General features: G+C 43.7%; 1 protein-coding gene across 1 annotated transcript in view; it reads right to left on the bottom strand.

The window, feature by feature from the left end:
- Window positions 1-854: 854 nt before the first annotated feature.
- The window catches only part of ZC3HAV1 (zinc finger CCCH-type containing, antiviral 1), a 61,575-nt gene continuing 40,578 nt past the window's right edge, over window positions 855-21,851 (bottom strand). Inside the window, exons 9-13 of the mRNA XM_029922836.1 lie at window positions 19,488-19,590; window positions 17,324-17,405; window positions 16,394-16,524; window positions 15,433-15,566; window positions 855-4,632 (exon numbers count right to left, since the gene is read on the bottom strand). Of these exons, the coding sequence (XP_029778696.1) occupies window positions 4,367-4,632; window positions 15,433-15,566; window positions 16,394-16,524; window positions 17,324-17,405; window positions 19,488-19,590 (716 nt within the window). The 3' untranslated portion in view covers window positions 855-4,366. The remainder of the gene's footprint in view (window positions 4,633-15,432; window positions 15,567-16,393; window positions 16,525-17,323; window positions 17,406-19,487; window positions 19,591-21,851) is intronic.

The following is a 21,851-nucleotide window of genomic DNA, read 5'->3' as shown; positions in this document are numbered from 1 at the left end:
GGCACCTTTTCCCAACTGTAAAACAAAAAATTGAGACTTTAAATAACATCTTCTTAAACGTTTCTGAAAAGCGGGGAGCCTTCTACAACAAAGCAAATAAATAGAGCAAATAACTAACTGAAAAAGATTCAATCTTCCCATGCATGGTGTTGCTAGTATTTTGGATGCTTTAGCTATACATTGTTTTATTTACCTTTGGATCTAAATCAAATAGGTTTCCCTTCAATCTAATCAAATTTCTGCTGCCATATAGGGATTTTCTTCTTTTTTCCTATCGAAACTTTGTAATTAAAAAAAATGAGTGGAGGGAGCTCCTGGGTAGCCGTTAGTCTCTTGATTTTGGCTCAGGTCATGATCTCACAGTTTGTCACATGGAGCCCTGTGTCAGACTCTGTGCTAACAGTCTGCTTGGTATTCTCTCTTCCCCTCTCTCTGCCTCTTCCCCTCTCAAAATAATAAACTTAAAAAAAAAAAAAGAATGAGTGGAGAAGGGCTTTGAAAGAAGGGACTGATAGGACAATTCTGCCAATAACCATTTATATTTTTAACGTTCGTGGTTCAGCCAGGCTCTGTTCCCACCCCTGGGACCAAGAAAAGTGTATTCGCAGTTTCCAGCCTCTCCTTCTCTAAGCCCTGGGGCAGAAGATGTGCCAGCCAGCCATGGGCCTGTCCATCACCACCACCTTGTCTTCCCTTGGCGTTGTACTGACAGCTCCTTGGTCATCAGGTCCTGGAATGAAAAAGCGAGAAGGGGCAAACACAGCCTCTGTCCCCCACAGAATAACTTAGTGTCTTCAGCTGACTATCTTTTTGGAGATACCTAGAAATAAATATAGCAAATTCAGACAACAGAGCAAAATTAATATTTCTCTTTATTGGATAGTCTAGAATTAAGCTTGAAGAAGAAATAAAACTCAACTACTGAAATACAACTAGTTGAGCTTACTTTATTCAGCAGAAGGCATCCAATGTATCAGCCAATCAAACACCCAGCTAAGTATCAGGTACAGCACAGTGAATAAGAGAGGGTGACTTGGCCCTCAAGGAGCTTACATTCTAATACAGAAAGTAAACCACTGCAAGTTGGACAGATGCTAAAAATGAACAGAGAAAGGCACAAAGACTTTTAAAACCTGGGGGGCTGGGGAGCAAGCATCTCATCTAATTTAGAATAGACTCCTCACGGAGGTAATCGTAAACTAATCTGAGGAGGCTAGATTATAACTAAGTCAGTGGTCCTCTTGGGAAGGTTTTGGAAATTGACAGGTTGTTGGTTTCATAATTATTGGGAACTATTCCTGGCACTGAGTGGACGCAGCCAGGGAGAACACATATCTGTGCGCGCGGGCTAGTCCCACACAAAGAACTATTCGGTAACCTATATGACTTTTTCACGTCCTGGCTGGACATTTATGTAGGACCTACAGCTCACCTGAGAGAAGATCATTCATTCTTTTTCCCCTCAGGCAATCTGTTATCCTCATTTCGGGGAAGGTTTCTTACCATAAGCAGATAAGATATATGGCCTGTTATGACTTCCCCAAACGCTTGCTTTCACCCTAGAGTCACGCATACCCCTCACTCTTTCATTTTCCCGCACGTCTTTCTAGGAAGTAGCCTCTGAACGACTGTGAAAGTCCATTCATCGTAAGTAGGGGTAAGTATCTACTTCATGATGTCATATAGAACAGTCATGCCTGAGCATTTACATACTGAAACTCACTTTATTTTCATTACAGATTTCTTTCCTTCTATTTCTCCATTATAATAGAGTTGGGGCATTAAATTGGTTCTTAAAGAAGTAGACTGTATTACCTACAATTCCTCTCAGGCCAACAAAGGGGATGTGATAAACTGTTCCTGCTCTGAAAAGGGTGAACAGATATGATAGGGTTTATGGTTGTCACCGTAAGTCGGGGGAGCAGAGGGTGCTGTTGGCACTAAGCACATGAGAGCCAAGTAGGCTCAACCTCTTGGCAATATTCTGGACAGTTCTCACAGGAAGAAACTATTCTGCACCCTAAACGAATTCTGAATGTCTCGCTAGACAGTCTTTTATTGACCTACAGTTCGTCTGCAAAAAATATGGTATTTCCTCATTTTCTCCATCTCGACAGTCCGTAGATTTCCTTGCACAGTAAGTTTGTTTCACTTAAGGCTATTTCGGTATTTCTCTTATCACAGCAAACCGGTTATTCTAAGGTCCACTCCTGTCCTTGCCCTTTTGTTTTCCTAGGTACTTCTTTGTATAAACTCAGTTTTGATTTTCTACCTTCTTTGAAATGTACTCATTAGGTGTAAATATCTGACTAGGTCTTCTAATATAGTTGTGCCCAAGTAATATACCTTTTATTTCCCTTTTACATTAATGTTAACTAATTTTAAATTTATTTTTGCAATTCTGTGTAGGTAGAGTATATGACCATTGAATTGTACTTTGAGAATAATGAAGCAGATGTTACAATGTATTTGTCATTAAAAAAAAAGGCAGGAGTCCTAATTGAGAACATCTGAGCTAGGAAGAAAGGAGAACCAAAGAACAAAGGAAGCCAGAGTGGCTTGTGTGGAAGAAAATAAGTAAATATTAGAGGGCAGGGAAGGATAAATCATGTGGGGCCATAATAAGGATTTTGAACTTTATTCCAAAGGCGTGATCAGATTTGTGTTTTTAAGGATTAAGGGAAAAAATGTTAAATATGGCCATTCTTACTACTAAGTAAGAACAGCTCAGAAGGGGACAAAGAAGTACTTTAGAAGTAAAACTGGCCTTGGGAACAGCTTGAGGGAAGGAGAGGACGAAGTCCAGAATGACTCCTGAATACAGAATACTAGGGGAGAAATGATTCGTTTGAGGGAGGCAGAGAATCTACTAGGCCATCAGAGTTGGACAAATTGCATCTCTGACAATGTGAGAACCAAGATCAGGAAATGAAAACTCCTCAACAGGAGCTACCATTCAAGGGGGGGGAAAAGTGCATTAGAGTAACTATCTGTGGTAAGCCTCCCAGAAAATAACCCTGCCCTAAAAAATCCCTATACATCTGTTACTGGTGGAGTCCATTAAACCAAGGGGTTGTGGAGAGGTTTGTGCTGATCTACAATCTGCCCAATAGAAAATCAACTCTAATGCTAATTAACTTTCATAACATGTCTGCTGGAAGGAACTAGAACAGGAAACTTTGGCGAATGGTACAGAATGTTGAAAAGGAAAACCGGAAGGGAAAACCTGATTCGTTATAAGGAAGGAACTCTTGGTCCAAGACCCTCAACTGCTTTAAAAACTGATTGTACTACACTTACAAACAATCCGTTACACGTACAAAAAAGAAGCCCCTTGCAGGTGCAAGGCCTGTTTGAGGCTTTGTTTCCTTTGTTCCGCTCACCAGGAAACAAATCTCGCCACCTTAAGGGGCCCATCCTCCAATAGGGATGGCCTGGCTCCTAAGTCCTTGGTGAGCCTCCCCTGCGACAGCGAACGACACGACGACTACAAATAACACTCAGGTTTATCAGTCAGATTTGTGTGAATCTGGTTATGTGACTCAGATCCCCCCAAAATACAAACACTGCAAGAAAGTCCAGCCTGAAAAACCTTCTCTATCATCATATATGAAGAACCCAAATGGGCAATCAGCTCCAGTTGGTTGCTTCTCTCTGAGCCACATTTCGTGGCTCTTTTTATTGCATTCCCGAGAAGTCAACCTGGGTGGAGTCCCCTAAATAAACGCAGAGATAAAGGAATATATGCCCCAACTCAGATCTGCCACGAAGGTACAACACTGCAGTTACATCTATAATACCATTTAAATGACCTTTTCTTCCCCCGCCCCCAGCATTTTCCTAAAAATACCCCCTCCGCATCCAACTTTCCACAATCATCTATCCAAAGGCAGTACTGTCTTACGTCCTTACATCAATAGGCATTTTTAGATTTCTCTCACATTGCCCAAGTTAATTTTCTTGCAATTTAACCAAAACAAAACTATGTCATACAATAAACGAAGAGTAGTTGAAAGAAAAACTTGTTGCAGTGACAGCAGTTTTAGAAGTTAGTCGTTCCCAGTTACATCCAAGAGAGCGGTTCCCAAACTTCACGGCGCATTTGAATCCTTGGGATTTATAAATACCACTGCCCCGCTCTCACAGCAGGAACAGTGATTTAGTTGGAATGGGATGCAGTCTGAACACTGGGATTGCCAGCAGGCTTCCCAGATGATTCAAATGTGTGAACAAAATTGGGGAACCACTGCTCTAAGGCGATTTGATAACTACGTGAGGAAGTGTGCGAGTTTCTATCTGGGGCGGTCTGACTCTGTAGGTGGACACAATGGTTACGGCCTCCTGTAGGACGCTGCAGCCATCATGTCTAACTAACCACGCAGGCTTTGTCTAGCTCAGTGTATTCAATCACATATTCTGGGTAAATCTGATCTTTCTCGAAGATGACAAACACAGAGGGATTCAACCTTGCGTCCACATAGCTGTCAAATGGGGGTGGAGGAGGGCTCGGACTTCCCAGATCTCCTTGAGTAAAATCTCCAACCAGGACCCGAGCTATAAACATAACGGCGTTTTTGGGATCACACTGGCAATTTTTATGGGAATAGATGGCGTCTTTTCTGAAGTAGTTCCCTAGGAATAATCAGAAAAAGAAAAAGGGTAAGAATTATTATAAAAGGTATGTAGTTTGTAAGATTATTTACACACCACCAGATGATGGGTGTTAACCAAGGACGTGTCAGCAACATGTTATAGATACTTATAAACTTCCTTCGTACCTAAAAGAAAAGTCTATTATGCAAGTAAATTTCAATACAGCATATAACCCTAATGGAATTATCAAAACATTTGCTACAGTGCTGGGGCTCCCTCCCAGTGATGGTGTGAGCCACAGGCCAGAGTAACCAAGTGGTGATGTCGCAGCCGCCCAACCCTTGCCCAACCCTCTGATGGAGTATGGGTACCCATACTCCATCAGAGGAGTACCTTTGGTTCATCAGTTACAGTTCAATTCCTCCTGCATGATTTGTGTACTTTTTTTTTGAGAGAGAGAGAGAGAGAGAGAGAGAGAGAGAATCTCAAGCAGGTTCCACACCCAGTACAGAGACAGACGCATGCCCCCCATATTGCATACATTTTAAGGAGCAAAGGTCAATTACTACTGATGGGAAGGCCTAGAAAATGCAAAAGGGAAAGGAAGCTCTACTAGGGTTTATGCTCCACTTTTCAAAATAGTTGATCTATTGTCCTCGACTGTAAAACAACCTCTACACCACTGAGGCTTCTATACTCAGCAGATCAAAAGCGATTTTCTGACAAATTAAAACTTCCTACTTTAGGAGTGCCTGGGTGGCTCAGCTGGTTGAGTATTTGACTCTTGCCTTTGGCTCAGGTCATGATTCCAGGATCGTGGTGGGATCAAGCCCTGCATTTGGCTCTGCACTGAGTGTAGAATCTGTTTGAGATTTTCTCTTTGTTTCTCTCCCTCTGCCCCTCTCTGCATCTTGTGCTGTCTTTCTTTTTTAAAAAAAGTCTAAAATTTCCTATTTTGGGGGGTGCCTGGGTGGCACCTTCAGTTAAGGTCTGACTCCTTGATCAGGTCGTGATCTCACAGTTCATAAGTTCGAGCTGTGCATCAGGCTCTGTGCTGATGGCACTGAGCCTGCTTGGGATTCTGTCTCTCTTTCTCTCTTCCCCTCCCTTGCTTGTGTTTTCTCTCTCTCTCAAAATAAATAAATAAATAAACTTAAAAAGTAAATAAAGGGGCGCCTGGGTGGCTCCATCCGTTGAGCGTCCGGCTTCAGCTCAGGTCATGATCTCGCGGTTTGTGGGTTCAAGCCCCATGTTGGGCCCTATGCTGACAGCTAGCTCAGAGCCTGGAGTCTGCCTCGGATTCTGTGTCTCCCTCTCTCTCTCTGATCCTCCCCTGCTCGCGCTGTCTCTGTCTCTCAAAAATAAATTTAAAAACATAAAAAAATTAAAAAGTAAATATAATTTCCTATTTTAATTTTTGTCATTGCCAGATACTTTTCTCTGTCTTTTTAAAAGAAATGCATATATTTGCAAATTCTGATTTTCTATGCAAAAGTTAAGCACTAAAATGAATTCATTGTATTATGGTAACTATTTAATACTTTTTCATTTATATTGCTTATTTTTTATTACTGGTTTTTTATAATTTAGATGTTTGAATTCCAGAAATATTGCTTATCCTGAATAGGTCAGATACTGGATATTCTGGGTAAATGATGTTCAACACCATTACTGACCTACCATTTCCTGTCCCACTCTCCTTCCCAAAAGGTTACCAGCTTGGAGGGGATTCTCTCATTTGTTTCTGTGTGTTTACATACATACATAACACATTTACTCTGGTACAGTTTGATGTTCTTTTATTTGTTCATTAATGGGATTATACTCTATGAACTGCTCTGCATTTTTTACACTTTAGTCCTAGAAATTTTGCTGTCACTCCACCTCACCTACCTCATCCTTTTCAAAGGCTGCACAGGATTCCATTGTATGGATGGATCATAATTTAACTACTTCTGTATTGATCAAAATATAGGTTGTTTTCACTTTTTTGTTATTACCAAGACACTTCTAAATAAATGCTTTTGAAACATCCTAGTAAATACACCTTTGGTAGGCTGTATAAGTCTTTCTGTAGGACAGATCGTAAAACTATAATGGCTGTCTCAAAGGACACGACCATATTAAATTTTGACAGATATTACAAATGGCCCTCCAAAAGCAGTTTAAAAATTTTAATTGCAATGGATAAAGTCCCATTTCTCCACAACTTTGCCAGCACTGGATACCAACCATCCTTTTAATTTTTGCCAATACAAAACACAAAAAAAATCTGATTTTAATATGCATTTCCTTCCATACAACGGACATCGAGCATCTTTTTCATGTTTATTGGCATATTCCATATTCTCTGAACTGCTTTTTCACATCTTTGCTTCTTGGTATATTTTTGCCTTTCTTTTTTTTTATTTAATTTTTTTAAGGTTATTTATTTTTAGAGAGAAAACATGTTTAAGGGGAGGTGGGGAGAGAGAATCATGTAGAGCCTGACGCGGGGCTCAATCCCATGAATCCTGAGATCAAGATCTGAGCCAAAATCAAGAGTCGGACACTTGACTGAGCCACCAAGGCGCCCTGTCCTTTTTTAACTGATGTGTAACCAAAACAAGCTTATAGTCAAGAGACAGTGTCCATCCAGATCTTTGTATAATTTTATAAAGTAGGCCAGATCACTGGAAAATGACCAATTGGAAAAACAAACAAAACTCATCACCCCTCAGCAATTCTGCTGGGCCACCCATCCACGTCTGTCACTGCCAACGACCCTCCTTCCCGGTTGGTTCCAGCTCCTCAGTTTTCCTGGACGGCCAAGGACACATTCTGCCCTATGCTGCCAGCCCCTCTGCAAACAATCTGGGTATACAGAGGCTGTGCCTTCTTTATTTGTATTATTTCTCAATCGATGGACACCCTCTGCAAACTCTGTATCACATTACCCATCTCTGTGCGTCATCACACGTCATGTCTGCAAAGAACCAGTCCTCGTGTACCTGGAACTTCTACACAATTTAAGCTCTGGGTGGCTCAGTCACTTAGTGTCCAACGTCAGCTCAGGAGTTCTGCATTGGGCTCTCAACTGTCCACTGTCTGTCTCCCCCCTCTTGGCCCCTCCCCCGATCTCCCCTCCCCTCCCCACGAATGCTCTCTTTCAAAAATAAACATTAAAAAAAAACAACTCATTTTGCCCTTTCTTTTCTTGATGTGTCAGATGAATACGCTAATCCCGATACATGGTGTTACAACATAGGGATGCCCTCTTGAGTGACTGAGGACGGCGCCACTGACTCCTACTAATGATCTACCCGCAGCAGGAAAAACAAACGTTAAGTTGTGTTTGTGTCTTGTACCTCATTTTCCCTCTCATTCTCCACTTAAAACTGTTAACTTTCTTCTTGCTGCCCACCTCTAGCATCTCTTTACTCCCACTCCACACTTGCTGGGCTGAGAAAAACAAACACACATGGTTTTGAAATAAGACAAAATGATTCTGAGAAGCTCCCAAGAATAAACATATACAACCCTCAATGTAGGAATTTTATGACAACTTAGGCTGCTCATAACACAGTGATTCACTCTTTCCAGTTCCAAGTCATATTTCAGAGAGTGAACATTTCCAGATGACTGAACTCTAGTTCTAGTTATCCACGTAAAAGGTGTCAAATAAATAGTATGGAGTTACTGGTAAGAATATATTTGACTTAAAGCGAATGGAATAAAATCAATAAACAAAATCTTCATCCATATTTGTCTTAAGTGTGCATTTGTAGTGCTTGATAAAGCCATGAAATTATTTGCAACATTCCGAGATGGTTGTGCATGTTTTAATGGCATGGCGTTAATTTTATACTTGTTAAATTAATTTTTGTCTATTTTGTAATAAAGTCTGAGTACTGATTTGATTATGTAGCTATTTTTTTTTAAGTTCAGATATTTTTGAGAGAGACAGCAGAAGTGGGGGAGGGGCAGAGAGAGCCAGAGACACAGACGCGGGGCTCGAACTCACAAACCACGAGATGATGACCTGAGCAGAAGTCCGACCCTCAGCCTACTAAGAAACCCCGCACTGGGCTCTGCTTTGACAGCAAGGAGCCTGCTTACGGTTCTCTCTCCCTCTATCGCTGCCCCTCCCCCACTCACTGGCATGCATGCTCACGCTCTCTCTCTCTCAAAATAAACAAACATTTAAAAAAATAAAATTAATCATCAGTTGTTTTTAAGAAACATTTACAGGGGCACTTGGGTGACTCAGTCAGCTGAGCATCTGACTTTGGCTCAGGTCATGGTCTCACGGTTGGTGAGACCTCTATCCCCCTCTCTTTCTCTGTCCTCCCCGAGTTACATTTGCTCTGTCTCTCAAATAAATAAACATTTAAAAAATACAGAAAAATAAAAATCACATTTGTATAATCTGGAACTACATTTGCTTCAGTCATCCAACCCTCGCAAATGCCTCTTACCCCAACCCTGAACCCCAACATCCTCTTCATCCCTTCTGCCTCTAGTGGAGCTAGACCACCCTCATTTGTGGCCTGGGGTCTTTTTTGTTTTTAATTTTTTAATGTTTATTTATTTTTGAGAGAGGGAGAGAGACAGAGTGCAAGCGGGGGAGGGGCAGAGAGCTAGAGGGAGACACAGAATCAGAGGCTCCAGGCTCTGAGCCTGGAAACCATGAAGCACAAGATCATGACCTGAGCCCAAGTCAGACGTTCAGCCGACTGAGCCACCCAGGCATCCCTGACCTGGACTCTTAACACCGTCCCCGTAGACTTGGACCTGCAGCCTTTCCTACACTGCAGCCAGTCACTGCACTTCCTTTCCAAAGCCATCGCTGACTTGCCGTTGGCCTCCAGAGAAAAATCTCTCCCCGAAGCATGGCTTGCAAGGTCTTTCCGGTCAGACACCGACCTCCAGCTCCAGCCTCACCTCTTGCCACTCCCGCCCGACCCACCCACGGCCTTTGTCGATCTCTGGCCTTCATTAACACTCTCTGCCCAAGTATTTTTGTTTTGTTTTGCTTTGATTTTTGCCTAGCCAGTTTCTGTTTATCCTGGAGGTCATACTTAGACTTTACAATATGTTGTCTTCCTGTAATCTACTTTAGCTTTTTCTTTCTCACTTTCTCAGTATAATTGACATAAGGGAACAATATTGTGTTTTCTCAGAAAAAAGAATCTTTGGAAGAAATCTATAAAGAGAAAGAAAGAATCACGGTCAGCTTTTGATGACCGAAATAGGATCTGGATCCACACTGCAAAAAATAATGGACTCCGGGGGCACCTGGGTGGCTCAGCCTGTTAAGCGTCAGATTTAGGCTCAGATCATGATCCCACTGTTTGTGAGTTTGAGCTCCACGTTGGGCTCTGTGATGACAGCTCAGAGCCTGGAAACTGCATTGGATTCAGTGTCTCCCTCTCTTTCTGCCCCTCCCTTCCCCTCTTGCTCTTCTCTCTCTTAAAAATAAATAAACATTAAAAATTAAAAAATAATAAGAGACTCTGTTAACTTTGAATAAGACCAGGGAAAGGAACCCGCTTCTAGGCTGGGAGTCAAAATGGGTCAAGTTAGCTCTAACGGGGTTATTCGAGGATCCCGGGCTCCACCATGCTGGGCCTGTCAGCGATGACAGAGAGGAGCCCCATGGCAGAGGGACTCACGTGTCCCACTTCCTGTGCAGAACACCGACATCCTAATTCTCTGCGGATCCCTTTCAGGTTTTCCAAATAAAGACACTCATACTGCATTCAAAAAGAACATTTTTGTTTCTTTCTTTCCACCCATTTAGCACTGGCAGGAACCCGGGTTGCAGAATCTTGGGAGATTTTATACATGTCCCAATGCTCGCAGCACCCTGGACCCCAAATATGTCCCTTGGCCTCAGGTGCCCCCCCACCTGGCCTCTTGAGTCCAGTTCATAGCCAGGACAGGTCTTTCATTGCTTAGCTTCCCCCCCAGACACGTGCTGCTTGCTTCTATTTTTTTATCCAAATCTGAGTATTTAGCACCTCCTTTGACTGTGAAGTTGAGTGGCTCTTACCTAACCGTTGGTTTTTTTTCTTAAATTTTTTAATGTTTATTTATTTTTGAGGGAGAGAGACAGAGCGTGAGCAGGGGAGGGAGGGGCAGAGTGGGAGGGAGACACAGAATCTGAAGCAGGCTCCAGTCTCTGAGCTGTCAGCCTGGAGCTTGATGCAGGGCTTGAACCCACAAACCATGAAATCATGACCTGAGCCGAAGTCAGACACCTGGCCGACGGAGCCACCCAGGCGCCCCCTACCCTAGCCGCTGTCCTTGTATCCTCCGTCCAGATTGCTCCCCTTAACATGGTCACATATGAACTCATACAGATGACAGATTCTGGGGTATGGCTTCACACGTGCAAAGGGGGGGCTTTGTCTTCCCTCAGAGAGGAGCAGTATCTCCAACATCTGCCACTGGGTGTCTTTCAGGGCAACTGCCTGAATTTTTTAAGATTATGGGCCCAGTGGTTCAAACCCATCTATCTAGCCGGGACTGGTACCATTGCAGGTGATGGAAGTGGAATACTGACATTAAAAATAAATACAGGGCTGCCTGGGCGGCTCCGCTGGATAAGTGTGAGACTCTTGGTTTTGACTCAGGTCATGATCTCACAGTTCGTGGGCTCCAGCCCCGTGTCAGGCTTTTCGCTGTCAGCATTGGGATATTACCTCCCTCTTTCTCTGCCTTCCTCTACTCATGCTCTCTCTCTCTCAAAATGATAAACATCTTCTTTTTTAAAAAAAAAAGGAAAATAAAAAAATAAATACAAACAAGGGCGCCTGGGTGGTTTAGTCAGGTGTGTCCCAACTCTTGATTTCAGGTCAGATCATGATCTCAAGGTTCGTGAGATGGAGCCCCACACAGGGATTTTCTCCCTCCTCTTTCTGCCCTTCCTCATTCACGCATGCGTACATGCTCTCTCTCATGCAAAATAAATAAATCAACTTTAAAAATAAATAGACAGATAAATACAAACAAAACAAAAACAGCTCCTAACTCCGTGTAACAGGAGGTGGGCCAAGAAGAAGCCTTCTACCTTCTCATCTGAGGGAGGGCAGCATGGGGAAAATGGGCCCAGCTCCTGGGCAGACATCGGGCCCATCTGAGGACTGCTGACTCCATCCTGGTCTCTTCCTTCCCCACCACCCACAGGGCTTTTTCCTGGTTATCAGAACTCTCCTCTTTTGCCAAATTAAAGAAAAGGTGATAGTAAGTGACAGTACCAAACTATCAAGATAGATTTCAGAGGGTGTCAGTGCCCTGCCATTTACAAAATAGGAGAAACAGATTACACACCCATGTATGTCACTATCAGGCCCAATTACAGCCAAAACCTAAGAACACGTATACACTCCCTTTCCATTTTTCTAGGATATATATTCCTTTGAGCTCTAATATAGGAGAAACATTATCTCACTCAAGATGATCATCCCATTTCTAGGTAAGTATTAGTGATGCATGTAAACTTCATAAACATGAAATTCTTATCAAGCCGTTCCCCAGCTTAAAATCCTTCATTAACTTCCCATGCCTTCAGGGGGCAGTATCTTATACCCCTCACCCCTCACCCTTCACGCTGGATCTCTAATGCAGATGAACCCTCCTGGGCCGTTCCCTTGACACTTCTCCAGCCGGATCAGGTGTCCATGGGACCTGCCCCTTTCTTCTATAGTAGCTGCTCACTTGCAATCATTTGATTATGCGAAGTAATTTGGGTGGGGGCCATGTCTAGTTAGTTCATTCACATCTATGTCCCCAGGATCTAGCATATAGAAGGCACTCAAAAATATTTGTTGGCTGACTGGGCGCCTAGATAGTTCAGTTAAACATCTGATTCTTTTTAAATTTCTTTTTAGTGTTTATTTTGGAGGGAGATAGACAGAGAGTGAGTGGGGGAGGAGCAAAGAAACAGGTAGCTACAGAATCCGAAGCAAGTTCCAGGCTCTGATGTGGGGCTCGAACCCACGAGCCGAAAGATCATGACCTGAGCTGAAGTCAGACGCTTAACCAACTGAGCCACCCAGGCACCCCTAAACGTCTGATTCTTTTTATTTATTTATTTTTTATATAGTTTATTTATTTTTGAGACCAAGAGAGAGATAGACCACAAGTGGGGGGAGAGGCAGAGAGAGAGGGAGACACAGAATCTGAAACAGGCTCCAGGCTCTGAGCTGTCTGCACAGGACCCGATGTGGGGCTCGAATCCATGAACCACGAGATCATGACCTGAGCCGAAGTCAGACGCTTCACTGACTGAGCCACCCAGGTGCCCCCTAAACGTCTGACTCTTGATCTCAGCTCAGGTGATGATCTCACAGTTTGCGAGATGGAGCCCTGCAACAGGTTCTGCAACGACAGGGTCTCTCTCTCCCTCTCTCTGCCCCTCCCCTGCTTGCACACTCTCTCTCTCTCTCTCTCTCTCTCTCTCTCTTCCTCTCAAAATAAATAAGCTTAAAAAAACTGTTGGCTGACTGACTGGCTTCTTCCTTTTTAGAATGTGTGTGAATTTAATCTTAGTGGTAGGAGTTGTGCCTCCTTTGAGACTTGATTCACTATTACTTGTTCCCTTAAGATGAGCGATTCTTTGGGTTTGCTTGTTTTAAGAGTTACATGGCTGATACAACCCAACACCAAAAACAATCTGTTTAAAAAATGGGTGGAGGACCTGAATAGACATTTTTCTAAAAAAGACATATGCATGACCAGTAGACACATGAAAAGGTACTCAACATCACTAATGCAAATCAAACGCAAATGAAAATCAGATCTGATTTGCAGAAATGCAAATCAAAACCACAATGAGATATCACCTCACACCGGTCAGAATGGCTGAAATTAAAATGATAGGCAACAAGTGCTGGCAAGGATCTGGGGAGAAAGGGGCCCTTGTGAATCCCTGGTGAAAATATAAATTGGTGCAGCCACTGTGGAAAACAATATGGAAATTCCTCAAACAGTTAAAAATAGAAATACTATATGGTCCAATATTCCACTGCTGGGTATTTACCCAGAGAAAACAAAAACACTAACTTGAAAAGATACACACACCCCTATGTTGACTGCAGCAGAATTTACAGCAGCCAAGATACCGAAGCAACCTAAGTGTCCAGCAACAGGTGAATGGATAGGAAAACGTGCCAAATAGAGAGAGGGAGAGAGAGAGAGAATTACACAGCCACAAAAAAGGAAGAGATCATGCCATTTACGACAACATGGACGGATCTAGAAGATATTACCTTAAGTGAAATAAGTCAGTTAAGTGAAGTTAAGTCAGACTGAGAAAGACAAAGACCATATAATTCCATGCATAAATGGAATATTTAAAAAAAGTATAAACAAACAAAAATCAGAATCAGACCTATAAATACAGAGAACAAACTAATGGTTGCCAGAGGAGAGCGGGTGGGAAAGTTGAGCAAAGTGGGTGAAGGGGAGAGGGACACAGGCCTCCAGTTACGGAGCGAGTAAATCACAAGAGTAAAAACCACAGCATAAGGGACACAGTCAATGATACGGGAACAGGGACATAATGGGACAGACGACAGCTACACTTGTGAACATCGCATAATGAATCAACTTATCAAGTCACCAAGCTGTACATTTGAAACTAATGTAACACTGTATTTCAACTAGATTCAAAAGAGGTGGGGGGGCATTAAGTCAAGTAAAAAGTAGCTTGGGGTGCCTGCGTGGCTCATTGGTTAAGCATCCAACTCAATGTCAGCTTAGGTCATGATCTCACGGTTCATGAGATGAGACTCACATCAGGCTCTGAGCAGACAGCACAGAGCCTGCTTGGGATTCTCTCCCTCTCTTTGTGCTCTCTCTCTCAAAAATAAATGAGTAAACATTTTTTAAAAAGTGGCTCATAATTTAAGTAAAATTAAAAGTATAATTATATGGAAGAATTTCGGAGCAAAAAAAGAAGCTAAAAAAGACGTGTGTGCAGACCCACGCTACTTTAGTCTGCAGGTGCCCAGCACAGCCTGAGACAGGAGAGGCCTCTCCTCCCACCTCTGATTGGAACCTATCAGTGGCCATGGAAGGCTCCTTTTAGAGGCTTCAAGGGTTGCATGGAAGGCAGGAAGAGCCCCTGCCAGAATGGAAGGAATGGCAGGCAATGTCACCAACAGGTGGGACACTTTGCAAGCATGTCTAAGATTTGGTCCCTCCACCCTGCGAAACCCCCAGCCAGGAGCAGGACTGAGGTACAGCAATCAAGTCCCAGGCCAATGTACCCCTCTAATTCGGGCATTTAAGATTAACATGGGGGCGCCGGGGAGGGGCTTAGTCTTTTAAGCGTCCAACTTCAGTCCATGGCACGTGTCAAGACCTGTGTTGGGCTCTGCGCTGACAGCTCAGAGGCTGGAGCCTGCCTCAGATTCTGTGCCTCCCTCTCTCTCTCTGCCCCTCCCCTGCTCACGTGCTCTCTCTCCCTCTCAGAAATAAACATTAAAAAACATTTTTTTAATAAGGTTAACATGAGCTTGGGGGGCCTGGGTGGCTCAGTTGGTGGAGCATCTGACTTAGGCTCAGTTCATGATCTCACGATTTGTGAGTCTGAGCATACACTGGGCTCTCTGCAGAGCCAGGTTCGAATACTGTCCTCCTCTCTCTCTCTGTCCCTCCCCCACTCATTCTCTCTCTCCCTCCCTCTGTCTCTTTCTCAAAAATAAAAATAAAAAATTAACATGAGCTTAGTCCTCTAGGCATGCAAAAGCCTACTCATGCTGGTTAGGAGAAATCCATGGCATACACCTCACAGTAGAGCCTGGGACATACAGGTGTCTAGGACGGAGGCTTCTCTATGCTAGCACAAACCTTTTCCATATTTGTTTTCAGCAGTTCCATGTGAGAACCAGTCAAAATTATTCGCACAGACAGACTCCACGTGGGCGCGGCTTGTTGCACAAAATAGGCTCTTCTCCGTTCTGTTGTTCATCTTCATCTTCTTCCTAATACAGGAAATGTGAGACTTAACACCCAGAGCACTCCTCTCCCCATTCCCGTTAATGACATTAATCCCAAATCAAGTCTAATCGTCTTAAAATTTTATTCCACCCACTTTCAGAAATCTAACATTAATGTACTAGCTACAAAAAAGTAAATTTATGAAAACTTTTAAAAGACAGACACATGAAATCAAAGAATCATAAAATTGAAGCCGAAAGAAAAGCTCGAGTTTACAAAATGAAAAAACCAGAGCGCCTGGAAAGCTTAGTTGGTGAAGCGTCCAACTTCAGCTCTGGTCATGATATCACAGTTCGGGAGTTCGAGCCCCACATCGGGCTGTGTGCTGCCAGCTCAGAGCCTGGAGCCTGCTTTGGATTCTGTGTCTCCCTCTCTCTCAGGCCCTACCTGCGAGCACTCCCTCAAAAATAAACAAACCTTATAAAACCAACTAGAGGCGCCTGGGTGGCTCAGTTGGTTAAGTGTCTGACTTTGGCTCAGGTCATGATTTGGGAGTTTGAGCCCTGCATTGGGCTCTGTGCTGACAGCTCAGTCTGGAGTCTGCTTCAAAATGTGTCTCCTCTGTCTCTGCCCCTTCCCCACTCATACTCTCTCTCTCTGTCTCTCAAAAATGAATAAACGTTAAAAAGATTTTTTTAAAAAAGCTCCAGGCTATAAATAAATAAATAAATGAAACAAACCAACTAGACCCTGAAGAAACTCTTCACTATGAAACGAGCCAGTGAGCTGGTTTTAAAGTATTACTTGAAACTAATCCTTCAAAACTTTCCATTTAAAAACAAAGAAAACCCCTCATCCTGTGGCCACCAACCTTTCAAAAGCATCCAACAGCTTTGTATTCTTGATCTTCTTTATGTTTTCAATCTTGAAGTTTTTCATGGAAGCTTTAAAAAGCTCACTTATTGTGGCATATTCCCGAGTCTGCGGGTTGATCTCTAATAACTAAAAAAATTAAAATATACACATATATGTAGATGTAAAATATGAGGCATTTAAAGTACCCGGTGTCCACACGTGTGGCCCCGGACGCCAGGACGTGTCCTTGCCAGGCCCCCAGCAGCAGGTGGGGTGAGCTGGCTTCCGGTTTCCACATCTGGCAGTTCATTCTAGTAATGAACTAGCTGGCCCACGGCCCACTGGAGCAGGCTGGCTAACGGCCAGCAACGCACGAGGCTTCAAGGCAAAGGGACGCCCCCTGGAGGGGTCAGATTTGGTGCAGTGACCCGGCTGAGTGCCTTGCCTTAAGCTCGAGCAGAGTCAGAGGCACTGACGGTGCATAAGGCACCAACACAGAAAGGCCTGCACTCAAACCCCGAGCATGATGATTTGGCGGCGGAATGGTCTAGAAAGTGTGCTGCCCCAACCAGGTTAGGGGACGAGCTGAGGCATTCTGTACACTCCCCCAGAAACCTGCTTTTTACGTCCAACGAACGGACAAGTCACTTTCACTCTGTGGCTTCCAGTGTTTGTCTTCCATGAAGTAGAGATGCTAATGGAGATCTCACGGGGTCCTTGCGGGGATGAGCCCGGGAGAGACCGTGTGTGGCGGGACAGTGAGGTGCCCTACAGAGGGCAGCTGTTCTCTGGCAAAGTAACACAGTTGGCATTTGGATGCCACTGAATCTCGATCCATGAATTTTATAGAAGCCAACCATTCTCTCATCCAAACACTCAGATTTACAGCTAAGTCCTTCTCCCATTTTTAAACAATTTATACACCAAAAAGCAAAGAACCAAGTACCTCATATCCATTGGAGCCGAAGTCCTGCTGAGGATGTAATGTTGAGGTTAAAGGCTCTGACAGGGTCTGCGCCGGCTGATGGCTACAAGTAAGAGAAAGAATTCACTTGGCTCCCTGTTCTGTATGCCCCAGTTTCATCCTGAAATTTCAGTCACTAAGCTTAGGTATTCCAAAAAATATTTTCCTTGTATTTTATTTTGGATTACATTCCTGTGCATTCCTGGTATAGATGTACTAGCAATTATGCTTTTTTAAAATGCAGTTATTATCCCGAGCACCTGGGTGGCTCAGTCAGTTAAGCATCTGACTTTGGCTCAGGTCATGATCTCATGGTTCGAGAGTTCAGGCCCCGCGTCGGGCTCTGTGCTAACAGCACAGAGCCTGGAGCTGCTTCAGATTCTGTGTCTCCCTCTCTCTCTGCCCCTTCCCCACGCATGCTCTGTCTCTCTCAAAAATAAACATTAAAAAAAAGTTTTTTTTAAAAGCAGTCATTCTCCATAATTTGGCAAATCAAATTAATGTTATTCTCCCACTGATTAAAGATGTAAAAGCATTCCTTCTTTTTTTTATATTTCTGCCCAACGTTCAAAGGATCTAATACGTGAGCATTAAGATGTCTTACAGTGTCTTTGTGAAACTATAAACACTGAAGTGTATAGAAGCGCCAGGAAAAGAATCGTCCTGTCTTTCCTGGATAAAGCGTATTTTAGGGAAACTACGCAGGAGGAAAAACTCTTCTCCGGGCAGTACACAGCTCGTAACTGCAGAACTGACAGGGTTAGAAAGCCACCACTTCGTAACCCCTAATGAAATAAAGGATTAAAACAGTAACCACCATGGGGCGCCTGGGGGGCTCAGTCGGTTAAGCAGCTGACTTCAGCTCAGGTCATGATCTTACCGCTCCTAGGTTTGAGCCCCGTGTCGGGCTCTGTGCTGACAGCTCAGAACCTGGAACCTGCTTCAGATTCTGTCTCCCTCTCTCTCTGACCCTCCCCTGCTTGCGCTCTATCACTCTCTCTCTCAAAAATGAATAAATATATAAATGTTAAAAAAAAAGTGACCACGAGGAGCAACTGTAACCATCAAGTGACACAGATGAGGAATGCTGTTACAGAGGCGTCGGATTGGAACGACCAGAACCCCTCGCATCTTTGTCACTAAAAACAGGACAACTAGGGGCTCCTAGGTGGCTTAGGCAGTTGAGCCTAACTCACCGCTCATGGATTCGAGCCCCGTGTCAGGCTCTGTGCTGACAGCTAGCTCAGAGCCTGGAGCCTGCTTCCGGTTCTGTGTCTCCTTCTCTCTCTGCCCCTCCCCCTCTCATGCTCTGTCTCTGTCTGTATCAAAAATAAATAAAACATTAAAAAAATTTTTTTAAATAAAAAAAAATTTTTAATAAAAATAAAAACAAAAATTAGATGAGGGGACATGTAATAGATCAAGAGGCTTAAAAGACACATCTATCAACCAAATGCAACACACATACCTTGTTTTGATAAAAAATTGATATATAAATCAACTGTGAGGAAGTCATGCTTGATTTTACACCCACCTTGAAATCTGTTTCAAATACCCATGTACCACCTGGGAGTACAGGGGGACACTCCAACTCCAAAACCCTTCACGAACAGTGTCGATTTTACTGAGTTTCATGAACATACAGAGGAGAGTGACACAGGACCCTACGCAGCAAAATTTCCTCTAAACAAGCCCCTTTAATCCACTGTACATTATCTAGATCTCCCTGCTCAGGCAGCCAATGCAGCCCTCTCTTTTTCCACTTCTTCCTCAGCAAATCCACCCTCCACAAATCCACTCAACAAACGGAAGCTATGCAGGAGAACTCACAGGAGCACAAGCCCCTCTAATGGGGCACGCCTTCCATCCGGCCATGTGCAGTGAAGGGGCTGAGGCCCAGGGACCCGAAGCTCCCGTCACGTCCCCCGTGCGTCAGAAGGAGAGACAGACTGCGCGCTCGCCTACCCTTTGAGGCACACTGTACCGCTTGCTTCACAAGCAAAGAGGATGCACAAGGGAACTGCAGTGTTATGCAAGCAGGAACATTTCAAGAAATTTCAAGGAAACAGATTCAGGAGTAGATTGGTGGGATCAGTGGGTGACCATCTCCAACCTCTGCCAACAAGCAGTGCTTCCAAACACTTACTTGAGCCCACTTTTAATCTGCTCCACTTCCTTGTAAGACATGAATTTTGGCCTTCTGACAACATCCTTTTGGGTCATGGAAGCTATGTTTGTTTGAACCATCCCTTTAGACAGAAAAAAGAAAACAAACAAGAACCGAGAATTAGTTCTAGAAAATGTTTACTGTTATTTTTCATAGGCGAGTGATAGAGCGAAACCTCACTACTAAATGGTGACGTATGAATCGGAAAAATTCTTTTGGATGGAAATTGCTCATGATAAAATGCTGTATCCTGGGGCACCTGGGGGGCTCAGTCAGTTTAGTGTCCGACTTCGGCTCAGGTCATGACCTCACAGTTTGTGGGTTCGAGCCCCGTGTCAGGCTCTATGCTGACAGCTCAGAGCCTGGAGCCTATTTCAGATTCTGTCTCCCTTTCTCTCTGCCCCTCCTCTTCTTGTGCTCTGTCTGTCTCTCAAAAATAAATAAACATTAAAAAAAAAAAGAAAAGAAATAAAAAAGCTGTATCCCTCACTGCCTTTATTATAAGACCCAGAAAACACAGAGTTAAGATGAACAGTCAGCAATTAATCTAATCTTTAAATCAAAGTCAGACATTAAAGGGGAGGACTCGGGCAGCCAGATCACAGGACATCATCCATGTAAGGTGCCCTAAGCCAGGCATCAATGATCATGGGTTGGAATGCAGTAGCTAGATCTTGGAAGGATTTTTCTAGATCAAGTGTGAAATGTTATTTTCAATGTATGCATGTTGTAGACCCAGGTCCAAGTTGCAGCCAGACTGAGCTCTTTAAAAAGTAAATCATCAAATAAATAAATAAATAGTAAATTAATGAATGAATGAACAAATGAATAAATAAATAAATGAAAATAAATAAAAAGTAAACCATTGTCTGGACCACATCAGTGGCTGAGTTGGTTAAGTGTGCGTCAACTCTTGGTTTCAGCTCGGGTCATGACTTCCTAGTTCGTGGATTCGAGCCCAGCATAGGGCTCTGTGCCGGTGATGCAGAGACTGCTCGGGGCTCTTGCTCTCTCTTTCTGTGCCCCTCCCACCCTCTCACTCAACATAAATAAATAAACTTAAGAAAAAAGTAAAAACTTACATCGCTAGTGAAAGTATAAAATGGCAGTCACTTCGGAAGACAGTTGGGCAGTTTCTCATAAAGTTAAACACATGGTGCCCACATGCCCTAGCAATCCCACTACCTCATACTTACCCAAGTAAGGTACCCCCGTACCTTACACTCACACAAAGACTTGCATTTGAAGGTTCTTAGTAGAACCATTTTAACAACCAAAAAGTAAAAACAACCAAACTGCCCACTAACAGGTGAATGGATACACAAACCAAGGCACAGCCTCACAGTGAACTATTACTCAGCACTGAAAAGGGAAGAACCATGGTACATGCAACAGCAGAGATGAATCTAAACAACATTCTGAGTGAAAGAAGTCGGCCACGTGCAGAACGCACCACAAGATCCTACTTCTACGACATTCTAGGAGAGAGAAAACTAGAGGGCAGCAAATGGAGGTGGGAGGAGGGTGACTGCAAACGGACATGAGGACACTTCTTGGAGTGATGACCGGAGTGCTCCAGATCTTGATTAGGATAGCACATGCAGGCCATCGGTCAGCACGCATCCAACCGCACACTCAACACAGACGCACTGTATTGTAGCCATCATGCTTCAGTATAGTCGGTGTAAAGTGAAACCAACATAAACAATAAAAAGGTCGAATGAGATCATGCACACTTCCGTTCCAAACCTTCTCAGGGACCTCGTCTCTTACAGACATTCCCGCTGTCCTTTGAAGCCTCCAGCTAGTCTGCAGTTTACAGCCTTAGCACTAGCTCCTCCCCCCTGAGGGCCCTCCTCCCCATGGGCACAGGCGCTCCCTTCCTTCCAAGATTCCTCCTGGGATCCGAGCAGATGCTCCCCTAGGACTCCTCCACTTCTCTGGCTGCTTCAGCACACTGCTTCATTCTCCCCAGAGCTGGCATGGCTTCCGGAAATTGCCTGGTATGTCAGCACCTAGAACGGTGCCTAGCGACACGTTCCAACACTAGCTTCATGAATGACAACACCAGAAATAGGAAAAAAAGAGCCTGGAATACCGCAAACAGCTCCAAACTAGTTTCTATGAACCAAGTGAACAAAATTGCTGATCACATTTCTTCAGATTCGGGAACATTATTGGTTCTTCTATGTCCACTCCCCATTTAAGTTCCCAAAACAATAGAATAATACACAAAGAAAAAAGTTTTTGATTTAAGTCATTCTCTGCCCCTTCTCTAACAGCCCCTCCTCCCTTACCCCCCGCTCACAGGCTCTGCCTCTCTCTCAATCTCTCAAAAAAAAA

The sequence above is a fragment of the Suricata suricatta genome, chromosome 2 (assembly GCF_006229205.1).
Source record: "Suricata suricatta isolate VVHF042 chromosome 2, meerkat_22Aug2017_6uvM2_HiC, whole genome shotgun sequence".
Lineage (NCBI taxonomy): Eukaryota > Metazoa > Chordata > Mammalia > Carnivora > Herpestidae > Suricata > Suricata suricatta.
The sequence above is the reverse complement of the archived record's forward strand: the minus strand, read 5'-3'. Positions and strand labels throughout refer to the sequence as shown.